Source organism: Falco cherrug, chromosome Z, assembly GCF_023634085.1.
Source record: "Falco cherrug isolate bFalChe1 chromosome Z, bFalChe1.pri, whole genome shotgun sequence".
NCBI classification, from domain to species: domain Eukaryota; kingdom Metazoa; phylum Chordata; class Aves; order Falconiformes; family Falconidae; genus Falco; species Falco cherrug.
The window spans coordinates 10,164,132-10,184,402 of record NC_073720.1 but is presented as its reverse complement, the minus strand read 5'-3'; the positions used below and the strand labels follow the sequence as shown (position 1 = coordinate 10,184,402).

At 46.3% G+C, this 20,271-nt stretch overlaps 1 protein-coding gene across 11 annotated transcripts in view; it reads left to right on the top strand.

Moving 5' to 3' along the window:
- FAM219A (family with sequence similarity 219 member A) overlaps positions 1 to 20,097 on the top strand; it is a 103,043-nt gene extending 82,946 nt beyond the window's left edge. For 9 of the 11 annotated variants that reach the window (XM_055698717.1, XM_055698712.1, XM_055698716.1 and 6 more), the window contains 4 exons: positions 5,099 to 5,201; positions 9,374 to 9,454; positions 9,819 to 9,873; positions 11,071 to 20,097. In XM_055698717.1, the coding sequence (XP_055554692.1) occupies positions 5,099 to 5,201; positions 9,374 to 9,454; positions 9,819 to 9,873; positions 11,071 to 11,229 (398 nt within the window). In that variant the 3' untranslated portion in view covers positions 11,230 to 20,097. The remainder of the gene's footprint in view (positions 1 to 5,098; positions 5,202 to 9,373; positions 9,455 to 9,818; positions 9,874 to 11,070) is intronic. The other 2 variants (XM_055698715.1, XM_055698710.1) reach the window with 1 other exon arrangement.
- Positions 20,098 to 20,271: the final 174 nt, after the last annotated feature.

The window sequence follows — 20,271 nt, the reverse complement described above, 5'->3', positions numbered from 1 at the left end:
CACCTCCTCACACACACACACAAACACAGGCATGTGCCGCTCCATGGGTTCCTCTTCTGACACAATATCCAGGATTAGCTTAAGTGGAACTGGTGCAGCCAAATTCCCCAGTGCGTCAGGCTGACGGCACATCTGTCTGTGTTCTCCGAGCTCTCCACTCAAACAGAAGCTAGCGCTGCTTTGCTCCACTCAAGCATGGAGCTAGGAAGATTATCTGTGGTGGGCTGACCGTGGCTGGACACCAGGTGCTCACCACAGCTGCTCTATCACTCCCCTCCTCAGCTGAACAGGGGAGAGAAAATATAACAAAAGCTTGTGGGTCAAGATAAGGACAGGGAGATCCCTCAGCAATTGCCATCATGGGCAATACAGACAGGAGGGTGTAGGCAAGGGGGGTCGGTCTCTTCTCCCAGGTGACAGGGTGATAGAACAAGAGGAGATGGCCTCAAGTTGCTCGAGGGGAGGTTTAGATTGGATATTAGGAAAAATTTTGTCACTGAAAGAGCGGTGAAGCATTGGAACAGGCTGCCTGGGGAAGGATTGAGTCACCGTCCCTGTAGGTATTTAAAAGCCATGTAGATGCGGTGGTTAGGGACATGGTTTAGTGGTGGACTTGGCAGTCCTGGGTTAATGGTTGAACTCTATGATCTTAAAGGTCTTTTCCAACCTAAACAATTCTATGATTCTACAGTGGTAAAAAGTAGAACAGGCAAGTGAAATGAAAGGTAAACAAATTATTTCAAACACTTGGAAATGCAATGTAAAGAGCTTCATTGGAGCTCTGCTGTTAAATTGCCAGTAGTTAGTGATTTCTCTGAAGTAGCTGGAGAGCCGCCTTGTTTCATTCTGGCTTCCCCATCTCCCAAGTCTCTGTCCTTCACCTTGTATCTCTGCTGTATTAGCTTCCCATTGATCACAACAGCAAACTCACCAGGCACAAAATAACCTGTGGCTAGAAATCAGTCTTCTGTTTTTTGATTTGTTCTTGTATGTCCCATTTTCTCTGTATTTGGCAGGAGTGCCTGTTAACCCTTCCTCATTCTTCTGGTGCCCCAGAGTTGCCCAGAATCGGGCAGTTTTGTAGGGTCAGCACTGATTTTCCATCAAGCTGCATTGCCTTCCCGGAGTTTCACTGCACATACTGGAACGCTGCAGGAAGCACAAGCAGTCACTGACATGGAAACCCTTTTCACAACTAGTACCAGAAACCACCAAGTGCTCAGGACAAGGTACACCTGTCCCCTCTGGTGGGACTGTGCCCTCAATGTCTCAAGCTAAGCAGCAGCCTTGAGGCTGGGGGAGACATGTGGGAACACAGGTCTCATCCAAGTCCAGTGGGGAGTGCTTGACTACCACATCAGAGAGTCAGGAATGATCCAGAAGGAAAGAACATCTTAGCTTTTCATTCCTTGATAATTACGCAGGTGTGTGGTTGCTAGGTTTCACACAAAGGTTAGCACAGTGGTGTCAGTGGAGGGTTGTGATCTTGGGATTCATGCTTATGTGGGTGTAGCATCAGCCAGGATGGGGCAGACTTCAAAGAAAAATGCAATTTACTTATCAAGGGTGGGTTGTGGTTCCTTCTCTCACCTTGTCTTTAGCCTGATGGTTGATGCAGATTCTATGAGAACTACTTTAATTTGTGAAATTACAGAGTTTTGTTAAAAAGTTGGACCCTCTGTTAAAGAAAATGTATTTTGAATTAAGAAATCTAAAATGCTGAAGCTGCAAACTGGCATAACCAGGCCTTGGCCATAGCCCTAATCCAAGACTGTTAAGTTAACAATCCAGTCAAATTAATCAGTAGGAGAATAGAAAAACAATAGATGATCAATTTTTATACACAGGTGCTCTCAGAAACGCAGGTGTTCTTAGAAAAATTAATATATGTGAATAGGAATTGCTTGGGCAAAGACTAAGTGTGATTGAAGGGTTGTGTGAGTTAAAGCAGGCAGAAAGAAGATCATGATCCAAGGAGGACCTTGGAACCAAGGCAGATATTGGAACCGAATAGATGAATCAACTGGGACAGGGTCAGGTGGTGGACTCACAGAACTGACAAGACCAAAGGAAACTTCTAAAAACTTTGGACATCAACTAATGATTTGATAAGTGTATATAAACTCTGCTATATTCCTTTGTTCTCTGCCACTCACTGAGGTGGTGCCCCAACTCTGAGTTGTGATTAAAGCAAACCTAGTGGTACCCATGTCTGTGTAAATTTTTCTTTTAGCACCCTGAAAGTAACATCTTCAGAAGTGCCTAAATCAGTCACATTTCCAAAAAGAAGTCAGGTACTTAGAGTTTGGGAACCTGCTCTTCAAACATCCGGGGGCAAAAAACAGATGAACTGGAAGCTAGAGAAAGAGCTTGCTACCTAGAAATGAAGTTCACAAACACCTGCTGCACCAGGAGGAAGCACCACACAGAAAACAGGTGCTGAAAACCTACTCCCTTGTTCTGATGGACTTGATGGTTGGTGTGCACGGCTGGAATTTATAGCCCAGAATTACTGCAGGAGATTGGCACCCAAAAGCTCCCTTGGATGATGATGAAGGTAGCAGTCGTTCATAATACTTGTGAGGCTCAAATAATAGGTTTCTTTGCATCAAAGCCTGATGTGACTCCTGCATCTCTACCGCCTTCCAGGAGCTTGTCGTAATACACCAGGGCTGAGCAGGCCTCCCATCCCCCCTGGAAACCATCACATTTTGGCCACCAGGGACTCACAGTTCACAGCATCCCAGAGGGAGATGAACTGTTGATTCATGGTCAGGAAATTTGGCTGGGGACACAGACATGGATGCTCCTACTGCACTTACATAGCGTTGGAATTGTTCACTCCAAGCCACTAAATAAATGAAAGAAGGCGATTTCGTATTGTTCAGACTCACATGTTGCAATACTCAGTAATAGCACAGAAACAGTCATGGAGAGACCTACTGGAGGAAAAACACACTTAGCCAAAGTCCAGATTCATCAGCCGAGTGGGTAAGCTGAGTTGGAGAAGGGCATTAGTGCCTGTACCAAGCAATCGATACAGGGGGCAGAGCGCGTCAGTCCATTTAAAAGGCTCAGGCAGGCCTTAACTGCCTTGACAGAAAATGAAACCTGTAACCTTGCTTCTAAGCCAGGTGCCTTGTGTGAATTATAGAGCCTCTTAAAGCCTTGGCAGCTTGTCTCAGCACTGGGTATTTGTGGTCGGCACTGGAGGTTCTTGTGTATATGGGTGGAAGTTGGGTTGTATTTAGGGCTGTAAACATTTGCCTCCCTAAAACCCTCTATGTTTGAATAGCAAAATTCATGTTGCCTGCAACATACTAGGCTTTTATTCTGGAGGCAGAGATAACCAATGCATTTGCAAGTTCCATTACTGAGAAATTACTCTGATTTAAGGTTTTGACTTCAATTCTGTACCAGTCTCTTGTTGCTCATGCCAGAGAAAGTTACTATCCGATTCTTTTCCTGCCAAGTTCAATGAGCATTTTATTCACCTCTGCTGTCAGCAGGAGCAGGGCTGGGCATGGTTTGTAGGAGTATGTACTCTTCTCTGCAGGTTCCTCAGCCGTGCTCATCATCGTGATCTCTAGGTATCTCTGCTGCTTATTTGTCCCTCAAAAAAAACAGCTTTGGACATGTGGCCCCTGCTTTTACCTGCGTGGAAGGGACAGAGATGGCCCACCTTGCACTTGCACGCCCTGGTAGGCACACCATGTTTCCATGACAAGTGGGAAAAGGTGCTTTTCTCTCCAAGGGGAATAAAATCTGCAAGAGCACATTTCACACACTGGAGGGGAAGGAGAAGCAAAACAAATTCACTGTTCATGTTCCCCAGCAAGCAGTCTGGTAAACCCCTATTATTCAGGCATGCCACAAAAAATAGTTCCCAACATTTTCTCACACTCTGGAGAACATTTTTAACCAGTCCCTTTCCTGCCTTACTGGCCCTACAATCAGATTTTCCCTGCAAACTTTGCCTGACATTGCAGGATGAGATTGGGGCAGTTAACTCAAATTTGCAGCTGATTGCCAACTCAGCCCAACTGATTTACCACAAGGAACAAGGAAGGACTTTGAATCAGAAAACTGAATGTTATTTATATGAAAACCCATCATGCATGGGCTCCTATCCTTGCTGGAGGTGGGGCCATATTAATACAGCACAGACACTGTATACCTGCAGAAGGCTTAACTTCAGGACCTCAGTTCTAGTTGTGATGCTGTGGTGAGAAGTTATTAAGAGAAATAGTCTCTCTCTGCTAAAGGAGAAGCTAATTTAAATCCCCTCTTGCGCTTAATACATAAGGAAAGCTCGATGTAGTGTCCGCATTTTAAGTACATTTCAACAGTGAGTAGAACACACTCTGAAAATTCAAGCAAGCAATATGCTGTTTAAAAATGCAGCTGCAAAATGTTTCACATTGTTTTTAGAAATGAAGAAGTCAAGCTCCCAAGAATCAGTGTGAGATAAAAGAAAAAGATACATGGGAGACATAACAGATTGCCAGGAAGAGAAGCAGGGAAGGCAGCAACACTTTCAGCTGTAGGGTGTGTTAAGTCTGGTGAGCTGCCATCTAGGGAAACAGTAATAACTCAGGCCTGATGTCAAGTTAGGCTAGACTAATACTAAGTGATTGTGCGGCTTTGATGGAGAGACACATTTCTCTCCCCTCTGGGTCCCTAAGTGGCAGCCTCAACAGGAGGAGAAAAGGTAGAAAGATAAATTCCCTTGCCCAGAACAAAGCACAGTCTTAGGGTCCATGCAGCAGCTGGGTGCAGACAGAGACAAGGCCTGTGCCCTTCCTCTGCCTCAGCTGGGTCTCATCCAGAAGCTCTGTGACTGTCTGAGTGTGGTATTGTCAGCAAGTTGCTGTGAGACAGTGTACATCAGTTTTAGGCCGTGGTGACCTTGGAGGCAATGAGACACAGCTCTTCCAGCCTTTGCACTATTCCTCCTTGTGAGGTGGAAAGCTCATGGTCTTTGCTATTGATCCAGCTGTGCCTTTTGCTGCTCTCAAATATGGGTTTCTGCAGATGTATCGTGGCCAGTCAGGCTGTTGCCTTAATTTTGCTTTTCCCCTTTGTATTCCATATGCAGAAAAGCAGAGAGAGCTGGCTCGGAAGGGATCCCTGAAGAATGGCAACATGGGAAGCCCAGTTAATCAGCAGCCCAAGAAGAACAATGTGATGGCACGAACAAGGTAAAAGGCTGGCAAAGCACTCAGCTGTGCTCTAAGCTGCAGTCCCTAATGGCCTTAGGATGGGCAAGGATGATGTTCGTTGCGATTTACCTACTGCCAAATACGCTGTGAGAGCAGTCATGGCCCTTCCCAGAGCTGGCGGGCCCAAATGCTCAGTGCTGCATCGCATCCCATCCCCTGGGGAGATGTAGGGACAGCTGAGCCCGGGACCAGTGACACTGCAGCCTGCAGGAGGCAGAGGCAGCCCAGCCTGATCAAAATCAGGGGGTTTTTAACAGTTGTCTTGCATGTTCTGGGTACCGTCATGTAACACATAATCCTGCCAGCAGGAGAGGTACGATGCTGCTTTGTGTAAGACAGACTGGTTTAGAGCTTAGTTCTGCCTTAGCTGCTTTTATCGCAGTAGTTCCCCTGCTTCTTTTTGATGATGACCCTTCCCCATACTGATTGACTTAAGGCTTGTAAATAATCCATCTCTGTTGCTTTGCTGTATACCTCCTCCACACTGAACAGCATGGTCATGCTTTGCTGGAGCTGTTTTGGCACATCATGACAGGCAGTGCTATGAACCACTGCAAACAAAGACATTCCTAGCTGAATACTTTCTTTTAGAGTATTTATATTTTTTGCTGGCAACCTTCAGTACACCAGTGTATCATTTACCTGTGTTCAGGAGGCAAGAACCCCCCTGAGCCCACACAACTGCATGCTTTGCATGATACTACAAAGTTGGCAGTTTTTAGTGAAGCACCTCACCTAAAATGACGGAAGAATCTGCATGAATGTTGGGTGTTTACGGATGAATGGGAGAGTTGCATGGATTAAGCAGAATAGGAGCTGCAGGTTAGAGCCTCTCCATATGCAACACATTCAACAGATGAAGTTCCTTTTTCACATTAATTCCCAAAACCCAAAATAGTAGTCATAAATACAGCCAGGACTTTGACAAGTTTTATGTGTAAGCCCCTGCAATGTTGGTGGAGTACACTGCATTGCTCCCTGTTCTGTGTTTGGTTATTGAGACCATATAAAGGAGCCAGGCCCTTTGTGGCAGCAAGAAATTCAGCAAAGTCTCAGACGGGTTTTCCACACCCACTGTTCCTCTTTGTAGTCCAAATCCAAGATGTAAAGACTTAGTTTCTTTTGTCAATAGGCTGCATGCTAGCTTCTGGAGAGTAACGGTAGCAGATTTTCTGCTTAAGAGATATAGAAACACTGAAATTAGTGGACAAAGATGGTAAGGGAGAGAAGATGGGGTAAGTACAGGTGCCTACCTGTAAAATTAGTGACTTCTGCTTGGAAAGGTGGTTGGTTTTGAGCTGCCAATAGAGTGATTTGAGTGGGGAAGAGCAGAGCAGTGACACCTATTGACAAAAGCTTTCGAACTGCCAGCTCAGTTTTATTCCATTTGTGGCTATCTGAGCACTGTTAAGAGAGCGTGTGGACCCCTCAGGACCAAGCACAGCCTGCTGGCAGTGGACTTGCTCTCCTTGGTTACTTTTTACAGAGCTTTCAGAATCATCCCTTGGGATCTGCAAAACAGGGGTTTGCAGCCATTGTTTTAGCAGTGGATGTAGCCAAGTTCCATTGTTCCCATAAGGCTGGGAGATGTCTGGCCCACCAACCCAAGTGGTGTCTGCCTCACCAGCCCAAGTCCCTTCATCTCCCAGCTGCCTTGGCTTTCTGGAAACCAAGCTGCACCATGAGCACGGTCCTAGTAATACCTCAGAATGGTTCGGTCTATCTTGTCAGAGACAGGGCAACCCCAGGAAGGCAGAAATGCCACAAGCTTGTTCAAGCAGCTTCTTTTCACAGTGTAACGGTTGCAATGTAGCAGGAGATACTCCAGTGGGATACACTGCAAAATGCCCAGGTTATGGTTGAAGTCTGAACTGTTGGCTTCCTCTGGTCTCTGCAGAAGGGTAATAAAATAAAGCCATTCCCCCCTTTTTAACAGTTTTTCTGTTCTCATCAAATATGTTTTCCTTCATTCAGGCAAACCACATTGCATCTCGTAGTCTTTACTCCTCCTCTTCCTCCTTCCCCAAGGCTTCTGTTCTGTATTATCTGGATGAATTTCTGATATCCAGCCTCTGGTACCAAGCAGTGCCTTCACTGTTCAGTCTTCTGTTGAGGCAGGGACATGGCCAGCCTTAAAGGTGAAAGGATCTGAATCCACAACATGCACAGTCTTTCTAAGAGCAAATAAAACATGAACAAGGTTGGAGTGATGCTGGCACACTTGCTACAAGCACAGGCAGAGCCCACACCACCATCCGCACCACTTGGGCACAGCTAGGTAATTGCAGTCCACTCTGACAATAACCTAAACCTGGATTTGTGTCAGAACATATTCAATGTTGTGAGCAAGAACACCAAGACAAGAAGCTCATACTGGGACAGTTGTGGATGAAAGCAGCTATGACTGCCACCTGGCTTTGTTCAGGGACAGTGGGAAGTGAAAATGAGGACAATCAAGATGCAAGGGAAAGACTTTGATCTGAGCAAAGACATTATCACAGTTTTTGTCTGTTGCAGAAAACTTGAAGTTCTGTGTTTCTAAGAAAAAAGACGTTTCTCAAGAAAAAGATGTAGTGATGTTTTTTTAATCAAGTAAATAGCACCACAAAGGGTTCTTCTTCTAGATCCCCTGATAGTGCTTTGGTTGCTCATGATACAGTAAGAAATGTCAGTGAGTATATATGAAACAGGGACTTGAAAATTGGAGAGTGAGAATGGAAGTCAGTACTTCTGCTATCTGTATGGGCAGGCTGCTGCCGCCAGATCACAGGTTCATTTCCAGATATCTTTGCTTCATTACTTCCTTCTTACATGCTTCAGGAGCAGAAGGACCATTGCGTGCTCTGAGAAGGGGTATTGCATTTTGCAGGTGGACCCCATTTTCTCCAGTCCCCTGATGTATCAGGTTGGAAATTCTGCATCAGTCTTAAAATTAATTTCTTCAGTGAACACCGTAAGAAAATACAACTAGTTTTGAATCTATATATCTGCTTTGTGATAACCTTTGGTATATTTTACTCACCCTGAGCCTGCCCATCTTCAGTGACTGACAGGCTTTTGCATTGCTAAAATTGTAATGGCTTCCTGAAGTTTTCTGAGGAGAAGCAAAAAAAAAAATAATTCAGGTAGTTAGAGAGCAGTTGAAGCACAGGTGAGATGGATTATTGTCTTTAGATTTGTATTTCCCAAACTCTTAGTGAAGCATCATTTTGCATCACTGTGTGTTATTAAAGACCAGTTCTTCATTTAGGAGAAAACCTGAGTTAATCCACTGAACGAGGAGATTTCCATCACTCTTACAGTTCCCACCTGCTGAACCTGGAATCTTAATCAATTTGTTCAGTTTGGTTGATCTTACTTTAAATATGAACCAAAGTCTTTGTGCAGTTTTGTGGATGAAAGAACTGTGTTGTGAGCTAGATACCATCGTATTATGCATTTTCCTTACCATAGAAGCTCTGAAGCCTGCTTTCCATTTCACAGACTCTCTCAGGCAATTAAAGGTGCAAAGTCATTGTCAGCTTTTCTAAAACTTTTGATGAAGTGAAAGTCATTATAAAATAATGGCATTTTAAAAGTACTAGTCTGTCTGGGCTCTTACACTGCACCCACCAGCTCATATTTCTCTCATTACTAATTTTAGGACTAAGACCTCAGAAGTGTTGTGTTGGCAGGGGCTGCATAGGGACCCAGGCAGAAAGACCACATTCCTGATTTCCAATAGCAGAATAGCGGGAGCACTGAGCTTCGGCATTCCCCTAGCCTCCTTCTCCTATTTGCTTATTGCTAGTGTGATGTACTCTTTGCCAGGGAAAAAAAGGCAACACAAAAATAAGCAATCTGATACCACAAGCAGTGCTAGCTGAACAGGTTCACCAGAATGAAGCACAGAGTGTCCCAATGTTTTTTCTTCCATCGAGAAGCATGTTCCCAAGGCATGTCCAGTGTTCATCCCTGTGAAGCTGCTCTAAGCTACCCAGAGATACAACTCGCTTCTTCTGAATTGCACTCACTTAAACGTCTTCAGCGATAGGGGAGGGCTTGCAAGGAAGTGAAGCGTGAAAAGCCTAACTATCATATACGTTTGCCCTAAACTATGTGTGGTACTGAGCTTTTCTGTGTGGTTAACGGACAATGTTTAATTATTTCAGGCTCGTCGTTCCCAATAAGGGCTATTCATCGTTAGACCAGAGTCCAGATGAAAAGCCACTGGTAGCCCTGGATACGGACAGGTATGCAAAGGGTTAATAAGATGATGTACATTATGGTGCAAGTGAGTTTTCATGCCAGAGTGCAGCACTGAGTTAACTCCTGCTGAAACTGCTCCTGCAAGCTGCTCACGCTCTTTCTTACTGTGCCCTTTGGCATATACTGTAACTGGTCTGTGTGTGTAAACAAGTAGGAAGGGACTTGAGTAAAGAGCACTGAGATGGAACGATCTGAGGGTCACAGATGAAAGCTGCTCTCCAGGTTCCCTTGATGTAACTTCTCTGTGTCTCAATGACAGTTTCATGGCACGAGAAAGGTAGGGCTAACCAGGGAATACAGGTCTCTCTAACTGTTTCCTTCTTTGCTGTATCTTGTCCTTCCCTGCAGTGATGATGACTTTGACATGTCCAGATATTCCTCCTCGGGATACTCGTCAGCTGAGGTGAGTTATACTCTTTTCTGCCATCCTCGCCATGAATTCTAATAGTAGAGCAGCCAGAAACAGCTTAGAGTGGCCTTGCCCTGCCAGAAATGGCTACACAATTAATTTACCAGTGGTCTGTGAGTCTGAAAGGGGCCACAGCAGAAACTGTGTCATGTTTCTTTCTTCCCTGGTGATCCAGTTGGCTCCATCCCCTCACTGCTGTGGCACAGAGATCTGCCTGCCGGCTGTTTTCACAGCTACCTTTGGCTTCACTTAGGCTTTTCCCAGTTCTGCTTAGTCCTGCAGTGTTAGCCCATGTGCTGCAAAAACAGCAACTTGTCTGTCCTGCCAGCTCAGCACCCGTGTGCTTGCCAAGGACACAAATAAAGCATGTAAGGGTGTGCTGTGATTTGCAGTTCTTGGGGCCGTCAGAGTCACCCAGTGCATGTTTACTTGGAGCAGGCAGAAATCCCAGGGAGGACTTGCACATGTGAACTCTTGCCCTTGCAAAGAGAAAAGGCAGGAAGCTCAGGCTTGTTAATCCCTCTGCATTGTTTCTGAAACATATTTCCAAAGTCTTCTAAGTTACTTGCTCAGCCTTTGCCTACTGCTCCTGTGGGATCTGATTTTACATCCAGGGTGCTGAGCAGCCATTCTGCACACAAGCTGCTGGGAACTCTTCCCTCTTGTATCCCTTCCGTGGGCAAAATATGTCTGAAACACAGAGAAACAGCCAAGAGCAGGAACCAGATCAAATGATCTGGGCCATCTCTGGGCCCTGATGAACTGTTGTTCACCCAGATTTGGTTGGACAGCACTTGAACCTGAGATTATGAAGACCCCAGAGGCTTTACCACCCTTCAGCTGCCATAGTGTGCCCCGGACTGAGAGGAGGGACTGCCCAGCTGCTAGCTGGTTTATTAACGTTATTATTACATTACTTTAAATGAGGGCTCATCTTCATGGAAAGGTTACTCCAGAATAAAATGATGTATCAGCTCGCTACTCTGGAATACCTCAGTGTAGGTATTCCTGTTCTGGAAGAAGCTAGAACAGAAGGCAGCTCTCACCTGTGGTTGAAAACTGGGACTCTGCATTGGTGGGACAGCTGCTAATGATGGGGAAATACGTTCCAGAATAAGGGACCTCCTTTATCTTCTGACCATCAGAAGTAACAAGTCTCAAGTGTTTGACTGTTTGTCTCTTTGTCTGTAGCAGATCAACCAAGACTTGAACATCCAGCTGCTAAAGGATGGGTACCGGTTAGATGAGATCCCAGATGACGAGGACCTCGACCTAATCCCCCCTAAATCGGTCAACCCTACCTGCATGTGTTGCCAAGCCACCTCCTCCACCGCCTGTCACATCCAGTAGTGAGGCCGGCAGGCTGTGATCAGTGCTTTCCACTATAACTGTAAAACTTAACAGCCATTGCTTCCTCCTATGGTAGGACGTGCACCTCTTTGTGTTCATGGAGCCAGGAGAAACCAAAAAATTTGTTTTATGATTGGGTGATAAGTTATTTTAAACTATGGTTAAACAAAAGAGAGTTGCTCAAAGTACCAGGCAGTGCCTGGAAGAACTGACTGGTCTGGGGCGTGAATGCAGAGGGGTCCAGAAATACCTTCTTGGTTTGTGTAGGCACTGGGGATGTTTTGTAAAGTGTCTATTCCAGAATGGGAAGGGTCAGATGGGGCTGCAGGTAATCCTGCCCACTGAAACCAATCCATCTGCAAGATCAGGGGTGAGTCTGAGGTGTCAGGGGGTTTTACCTATGAGAGGAGGTCAGTTCTTAATTCATTCACTAAACCTCTTTAATTTGTATAATCAAAATTACACTGTAACTGGGGCACAGGAATGGGAACAGAGTAGGGCTTCCTTTCTTATGGTAAGGCTAGCCAGGACTAGCATGACACAATTCATACTTTTTCAAAGAGGACAAATAAGTGGCATTTCACTGTGAGTCAGTACTAGCTAGAGCTGTCATGTCACATATCCAGTGCAGTCTACCCTTAGCTCCAAGTTAAATTATCATCAAACACAATTAGATTCAATCTACAATCCATCTGTGCTCTTCACAGATTCAGTCCTTGCCCGAGAGTACCATACTCCTGAGTTCAGTCCAGTCACGTATACTGAATTCAGCCTATATTTAATTCCCGTGAGACTCATCTGCTTCCAAAAATCTTGAAGTTTTTTCAGTTCAGAAAAAATGAGTCCTGTGTGAGACAGGACTAGAGCTGTACAGTCTGAAAGTCAGTGCCAGCAAAGCTAGTTGAAGAAAGCACATTTTTACAGTGCTTGACTGTTGATATTCTCTTGACACTGCATCTCTTGGTACCTGTGGGAGAGATTTTTTAACACTGAAGGCATCTGTGTGGTGATGTCAGACTTTAGGGGAGTTTTCAGCAACAGCAGGATTATTAACAGCTTCAAATCAAACATGAGAGGAAACTACTGTTTATCCTGTCTCTGCGCGCTTGAGAATCAGGTTTCGTCAGGTCCTGTGTTGGAAGCAGTTGTGTTTATTTGGTGCTGGAATAGTCAGGAAACCTAGTGTTACTTTAGATTGCTGGACTGAATTCATAGTTCACCAGCAGATTGTTTTGAATGCAAATTTCTGGAATTAGGAAACATGTCCACTCCTGGCCGCTCTTACGAAGCTGGCTTCAGCGTATGTGGGGCTCACCTGAGGGATGGGATGGCGTTTTTCTCAGTATTGAAATCCTTTGCCACTGGCAGGACCCTGTATTTCCCTGTCCTGCCAGGAGGAAGGACTGCCTGCCTTGGGTCATCACTTACTTCATAGCCTGGGGAAGGGAAAAAGCAAGGGCAATTCTGAGCTTCCATCAGAATTCTTGAGTCACAAGGCAGAGCCTGAGCTCCACCTCGACAGAGAGATCCCCCATCTGAAAACTCCATGAGGTGAGTTGAGTCTTTAAGAAGTCCTCTTCATGATTAGGAGGTTTAGGATTTAACATCCTGGTGTTTCACTCTGTGCGGTGCAAAGCATAGTAACATCCACAGCGTGAGCAAAAGACCAGGCACTCAAGATTCCTTATTATTCACTAGCTGGTACGGGTAACTGCTAAAGCTATGTTTGCTCCCCCTCCTTCAAACAGCACACTGCCACCCTGGCTCCAGGCCATAGAAAGAGGACTGAGTGATGCTGTTTGCTGGGCATCCCTGCCTCCTAATCCAGAAGTGCTGGCTAACTTACCAGCTCCTCTAGGAAGAGTGTCCCTCAAGTGAATTCCTCCCCCTTTCTCACCATCTGGTAATGCTGAGGGGAAATATTTCCAAAATACAGCTCAGGCTGAGGTTAGCAAGTTGTCTGGAGGTGGGGTAAGAGCTCCAACAATGCAGTGTAGAGAGAAAAGATGAAAGGTAAAAAACATTCCTTAAGGAGTCTTTTTTCAATGGGGAATATAGTCAAAAACTAACAGAAGCACCATGATCAAACCAAATCCTATAGGACATGACTGAGTCTCTAAAGCTTTGCTTTTCTAAGGAGAAATTTTGCAGTTCAGCATTGGTACCATGCAGTGTTGTCATTGCATTTATCCTCCTGGGTCAGTCTCCGTGCCTTGCAGACAGGCTGCAGACGTTCAGCCTTTCCCACAGCCCTTGCTCAGGAGCTCGGAGCATTTCAGTGTGCCTGCTAGAGCAACAAGCTGTCTGTTTGCATGGGTCAGCCGTGGAGGACTGCAGGTCTCACAGGTCTCTGTCATGCTGCCGTCATGTTGAGTCTAAGACAGAATGAGGTTTGCTGACACTATCTCCCGGGGTTAACACCTCCTCTCTGAAGAACTGATAACCACTGTCATGTGGCACCAAGACCAAGTCCTTTTATTACCCCTGTTGCTGGTTTTTGCCTGCCATACGCCCTCAGGCATTCCTCGAGCCTGCAGCCCTGAAACTGCCCTCAGCCCTTTGCATTGTGTGATGTGCACCTGCTTCTAGCGCAGCCCTAGAAAAGTAGGGAGGGAAGGAGATTAATGTTAATGTTAAGCACTCAGTGCTTCCTCCAAACACAGGCCGAAGCACAAGCCAAGTGTTTTTCCCTGCGCACAGGAGTTGGTTGCACAAATAGCTGGTTTGGCATGACAGTACAGGACCATAAAATGGCAATTTTTTGGCTTCTCCTCTCTATGCTTTGTGTTCATATATTTTATTAGGGGAATAAAGTAGAAAGGGTGGGGAAAAGTTGTTACCTGTGTAGGGTCATTATCAGGAAGGCTGAATGGATTAAGGCAATGCACATGTGGCTACCATAGAAAACTGAACACTAACCTTTCTGAACCGCAGCCCCTTAAGCAGGTTATGACCATGTGGCATGTTTGTTGGCTTGTTATGGAATATGGCAGACAGCCTGTCAGTATCTACTAACTGCAGATTGGGCTGGCTCCCACTGTCTGGTCTCATGTTCAGACTTTTGCTTCAGCCAGAGGTTTTCTTTGTGCCCTCATTGGAGCTTATGCTGTGGTGACTTCCTGGGAAGGTGTATAGATACATGGCCGTTCTGGCACTGCCCTTCTTAGGCCAGTGTCTGCTGCCGTGGCCTGGAGAAGGCAAAAGCAAAGAGCACAGTCCTGACTCTCTGTTGCAGCATTATCAAGCCCTAAAATCTGCAGAGCTGCGGGGCACTCTCCTGAATGCAGATTGCATGCAAGAAAGCAAATTGTTCCTTATTCCAGTCTGTGCACCAAACCAGATGGTCTTCTCGGTCCAAAGCTGCATACAGAATACCAAGGGGAGAAGCACCATGGATTATGAAACACTGCATCACTGTCCATCTAAATTACCATGCAAACAGGATTTAAGGATATTGATGCTGGTGCTTCCACAAAGGAATTTGCATTTGATGCCTCCTAAAGCCAGACTGGCTTTCTGTTAGGATTTTATGTAATCTGAGTCACCAAATTACTAAGTTTAAGCAAGTCCTTTCCTTCTATCAGATGTTGATTTTGCCCTTTAATGTGAGCTGGCTTTGAACTCCAGGATCTCAGCACTCAACTCTGTCTCTCTAGTCCACAAACTCCCCATTTCCAGATGTCTGTGTGAGGAGGAACATCCTCCTAGTGTTGAGGAAGGTCTTTAGATAGTCTGCTTTTCTGGTGGTTGTACATAAACTTTGGCTTAAAGGAGGCTAATATCCAGGTGACCATCCCAAAGGCTCATTGATGTTTTATTGGACATACCATGAAGCCAACCCTTGGAAGAGCCACTGGATCATGTCTGACACTGCTGCATGTCCATCCCCAACACATATATTTGGCCATTAGGTCTGCTATTCTGTTCTGGCCGTCTTGCCTGCAGATGCCTTGCAACCACAAAAGCAGGTGACCAAGCCTGCTGCATGGACTTTGAAAGGGACTTCAGGATGCTCCCCATGGACAGGATCGACTCAGATGCTTCTGGTTTGTCTCTCCAGCTCCTTTCCCAAAAGAATAGCCCCTGCTCAGCTGTGTGCTGGCTGACACTTTGGTCTGCAATCCTGAGCAAAATCCTTTCCTCTCCATGCTGAGTCTGTCCTCAGGCTGGCCTGCAAAGCTGTACAATGGCATGCAGGAGACTTGAAAAGTGCAGCGCCCTGTATGTGACTCAACAGAAACATGAAGATGCTTTTGAAGAAAGGAAGGACCCAGCTGGGCACCAGATGGAATGACAGGAAAATGAAAACAAGCAGTAACGAGAAATGTTGCCAAGTGCTGTCTTGGCCTAGGGCAGATCCCAGTTGTCCGAGTTAATCTATCTCAGTGCAGTGCTGATACCAGCAAGGAGCAAAGCTTGCTTTCAGATGCACACACCAGAAACACCATGACCCTGAGCTGGCACCACAGCCAAATACAACTGCAGAAAGTCTGAGGAACTGTTAACAGAAACTGTCTCAGAAATGAGATCTGGGGTCCCTTGCTGCTGTTGGCACGTGGTACGTGTTTGCTCTAACCTCAGGCAAGTCACATCCCCTCTTGATGTCCATTCCCTTCTGCAGCACAGGGAAGAAACCTGCCTTCCCAAGATGATACCACCACCCTGCGTGGGCATTGCCGAGTGTGTAACAGGCCCTGCTGATAGGATAGCTCTGCAAGCAAGATGTGAAAAGCATGCTATAGAATTTTTACTCATCTTTTCGAAGTACTACTTTGCTTTCCCTCTGTTTACCAGCTTCTGATGTTGCTTGCATGTGCCAGAAGGCTGCGGGGTGGAGGTTAGTAGAGAGATTAAACAGCTTCGGAGGAAGATGTTTGGCAAGGATGTGTTTCCCAGCTATTTGGCAGCTGGCTGTCACACAACTGGCTTCTCAATCCGCATGCTGCCACAGGGAACATGTAAGAAGATACGGTGGCCCAACAGCACCATCCCCTGCTAGCAGAATTAGGGAACTTAGCAGCGCAGCTGGGATAGTGAGTGCTGATGAGGGGGAAGAGAGCACTGAAGGGCTCATTTGGGATATTCCCACATCTGTTTCATGCTCTTTCTTTTAGCCTCCACGTAATCATCTGAGGGTATAAACTGCCAGCTTTGCCTGGGCTTTTCCTTGACTTTTCCATTCTCCATTCAAGCTCCCATGCAGTATAGCCACTCTTACCTAGAATGAGGTAGGCTTTGTCACCTGGCTGCTGCTTGGCTCAGCAAGTACAGACTGCGTGTTACAAAGAAACATCTGCATAGATGGGCAGTGCCACAGGGCAAGCTGGGCTAGGTTGAGCCTAAGGGGAAGGCATGGGAAGGTCATTTTAAGGTGCTTTTCACCTGTAGGAGAACATTGCATCCTTGTCAAATCCTTTCAGGGCTTTCCTGTGAGAGAGATTGCACCAAACCTTGAACCACATCTCGTCAGACAAACCCACCTCTGTTAAAAAGCCACACAAGCCCTGAAGCAGAAGGGCCAGCAATTTAGCATAGAAGAAGAGGCTGTGACCTGGGATTACCTATGGAAGATTAATGCAGGTTTCTCACAGCAGCTGGCACCTGTATTTTAACTCCCTGTAATTATGCAGCAGAGCTGCTGCATTGCTTCCAAAAAATTATGTCCCCTCCTTTGCCGGCCTTGACACTGGTGGCAATCGCAGGATCACAGCAGCTAACTGCTTGCTTGGCTGAGCACTGCTTTCACAGCTTTCTGGGGAGGCAAATGTTGGGGACTAATGGAGATTACATGGAGCAGAGCACTGTGGCCCATGCAGCCGTGCAGCAAGCCATGTCGCAGAGTGGCACGGACCCTGGCAGGACAGGTTGCAGCCTTCCCTGGTGCCTGTGGAGAGCAGCCTCCTCCCTTTGCTTCCTAGATCCATTTGCCACTGTTGGTGGCTCTGAGCCTTTCTCTGAGCAGAAAATGCTGCTGCAGCAGAAGATGGATTTGCTCCTGAAAGGAGCCCACCAGGCTGGTTATGTCTGGTCTGTGGAGCCATTTCCATTGTAACAAATGGTGATACAGGCAGTGGGATTGCATCAGGGAGCGGAAGGTACAAAAGAAGCTTCATTAAAATGTGGCTGTCTGAGATACATCACTGGAAACGAGCACAGTAGGCACCAGGACATGAAAAGGCCATCGAAAGACCATGCTTAGATAAGTCCTGTTACTTCCCAAGATGTTCACCCTCCCATAGCAGCATTTCTACCCTAGCTACCAGTGGCCTCAGGTGAGCTCACTGGCAAGCACTGCTCTCCACCCAGACTGCCATCTTGCTTATGTACCCCACAAATCTACAAGTCCATAGTTACCCACCTTCCTCAAGCCTGCATGATTTGGGAGATGCAGTTTGTTGGGAGATGTAATACAGATGCATGGAGAGAACTGGAAGACTTGGACAAGCTCTGTTCACAACAGCCCTTCTAGTTTTTTCACCATCTCCATCCCCAGCTCACAGACTTCCTTGGCCAGTTTCTTTGCACAGAAAAGCCACAGTAGCAGCTGTATTTGGCTTGTAGCTGCCTCTGTCCTGAGACAAACTCAAGGCAAACATCAGACGAGCGGGAGATCCAGCAAACATGACGGTGGGTGAGACAGAGAGCAGGCTGGGATTTCTTTTCACCCACCTGAAGGCCATGGGGCTGAGAGTTCACCAGGCTAGTGCAAAACCTTGGTGTGATCCAGCAAGCTGAGCCAGCTGCCTTCACCCTGCCAGTCTCAATGCTGCGGGAGGTCTGGGACCCAAGCACCAGGTCCCAGGCCTGCCAGCCCACGTGCTCCTGGTGTGTGCTGGAAGACCTGCAGCAGAGGTGCCAGTGGGATGCCTGTCGGCTGTGCTCTTGCTGTGCTGGGGCACGGTACTGTAAGACACACTGGTAGGGCTGTAGTCCTGCAGAAAGAAAGACTCTTGCAGAGGATGAAGTCTTTGCAGGGGTGAAAATTCAGAAGGTTGGGGTGTTCCCCCCCTTTTTGCACATTTTTAACCATTTTTAATCCTTCAACAGACGTTATGGGACTTTCAGTTTAATAAAGGAAATGAGCCACCATTAAACAGCTTTCTGAAGGGTCTGAAAGCAGGTGCTACTCACATCAGAGCTGGTCTGTGCCTAACATGGGACTTCCAGACCTCATTGTACATCTGTAGCTGAGTCACCCCATGTGCTGTGTGAGGACTGTGGTGGGAGAGTCAGCACTGGCCATCATGCCAAGCAGCCATGGCTTCCCAAAGAAGAAGAATCAGACCAGGAAGCGGGTGGCAGAAGGAGCAGCGATGGTAGAAGGGTAGCTAGTTGTCACAGGTAATCTTCATTATCCATGTCCAGTGGTCAGTCCTAGAATTGCAAGCCTTGTTATATTGCACACATCCTCCTTCCACTCTTCTCAAAGCAGCCGTCGCCAGCCCTTCCCCCTGCCCCATGCACTAGTGATGAGCATCAGAGGCAATTGCACCAAAGTGACTCTCAGCCCAGTTCTGCATACCACTCTCCCACCTGAACCCAAGGCAGCCCAGACAGCTGGCCTTCACTCTGCTTGAGTTTCTTTCCTTGTGTACCACAGCCTCCTCCGCATGCACTCTAGCAGGGCAATACAGGAGGCTCTGACCACGTCCCAAGAAGCTTCTTTACCCCTGGCAGCACATTGCAGACATGCACCTTACTGGGAAGGTACTGGGTCAATGCTGGTGAGATCTGGCATTGTCAGTCATGCATAGTTGATGGGGATCCACTAGGGGAAGCTGGCAGAAACTGGCTACTGTCCCTTTTCTTTTATTTTGGAGGAAGAAGGGGATTCTTTTGGCATTATGATTATTGTCCACCTTCCAGTGGCTAAGTTCTGGGCTGCATTAATAATTGGGGTTTGTTGGCTGTCCAGGCAGGTATGGAGCTTTGCACTAATCTTAACAGCGAACATCGTGGCTGTATCCAGAGCCTGGATACAAGGCTGCATTTCTCTTATGCTGGCAAAGTGCTTTCAGCAGGCTCCAAATAGACATTTCTGGCAGACAGGGAAATGGCACTCCTCTGAGCACAGATCAGATCTGCACTTCCATTTAGTGTCCTCAGCTTGGAAAACACGCAACCCAAGCAAATGCTTCCCAGGCCTCCTTTCCCCGTGCGGTACCTGCCACCCCAGGGGAAGAGGCTATGGGAGATATTTCAGGATCACCAAAAGCAAGATCCATTTTGGATGTATTTAATGGAAATATCTTTCAGGAGGAAACACCTCCCAACCTTTGCATTAATCTTAAAAGAAGGGGATAAATTTCTGGCTGGCCTTGCATATAGTGAAACATAGCTGAAACAGCCAAATGTAAAGTAGAGTTAAACGTAGGGTTTGACCTGAATAACCTTTTAATTAGGAAGATAAATTTGTTGTAGCTTGACCTTAGTCCATGTTAGGAACCTGCTAATCATTTGACATGCAGAGCGTATTAATGCTGCACTTAACTTGGCCATTGGTTTTATTATCTGGTTTTAGGAGCTTTTTCACTCCTGAAGCATCAATCTGCATCTTTTATGGATTTTCTTTCCTTTCTTTTTTCCTCATTCAGAACATGTAGCACACTGTTGTACTTCTGTTCCCGTCTGCGTAGAGTATTGCCTTAAACAGATCAGTTGTGTTGTGATTTGTTTCTGGTTTTCTTTTTTCTACCATCAGTTTTATGCATTAATTTATTTAAAACTGTGCGGGTTTTGTTTTGTTTTTTCCAAAAACAGGAAACGTGTAATATTTTTTTTAACATTTCCATTGCAGTATTTATCATTGTTACTGGTTGTGTGTAGTGTTAACAGAATTAATGATATTAAAAAGCATACATATGAAAACCAGCCTGCCAGCCTTTTTCATTGGAGCAAACGGGGATGAGAGGGTATGAACTGCACCATCTCCTCTGAGCCCACAGCGGTCACAGATACTGAAATCGGGGTGCCAGCCTTCACACTGTGGCCAACACTGGCCTGCTTGAGCCCAGTAGAAGTGGCTGGTGTGGAGCTGCGCTG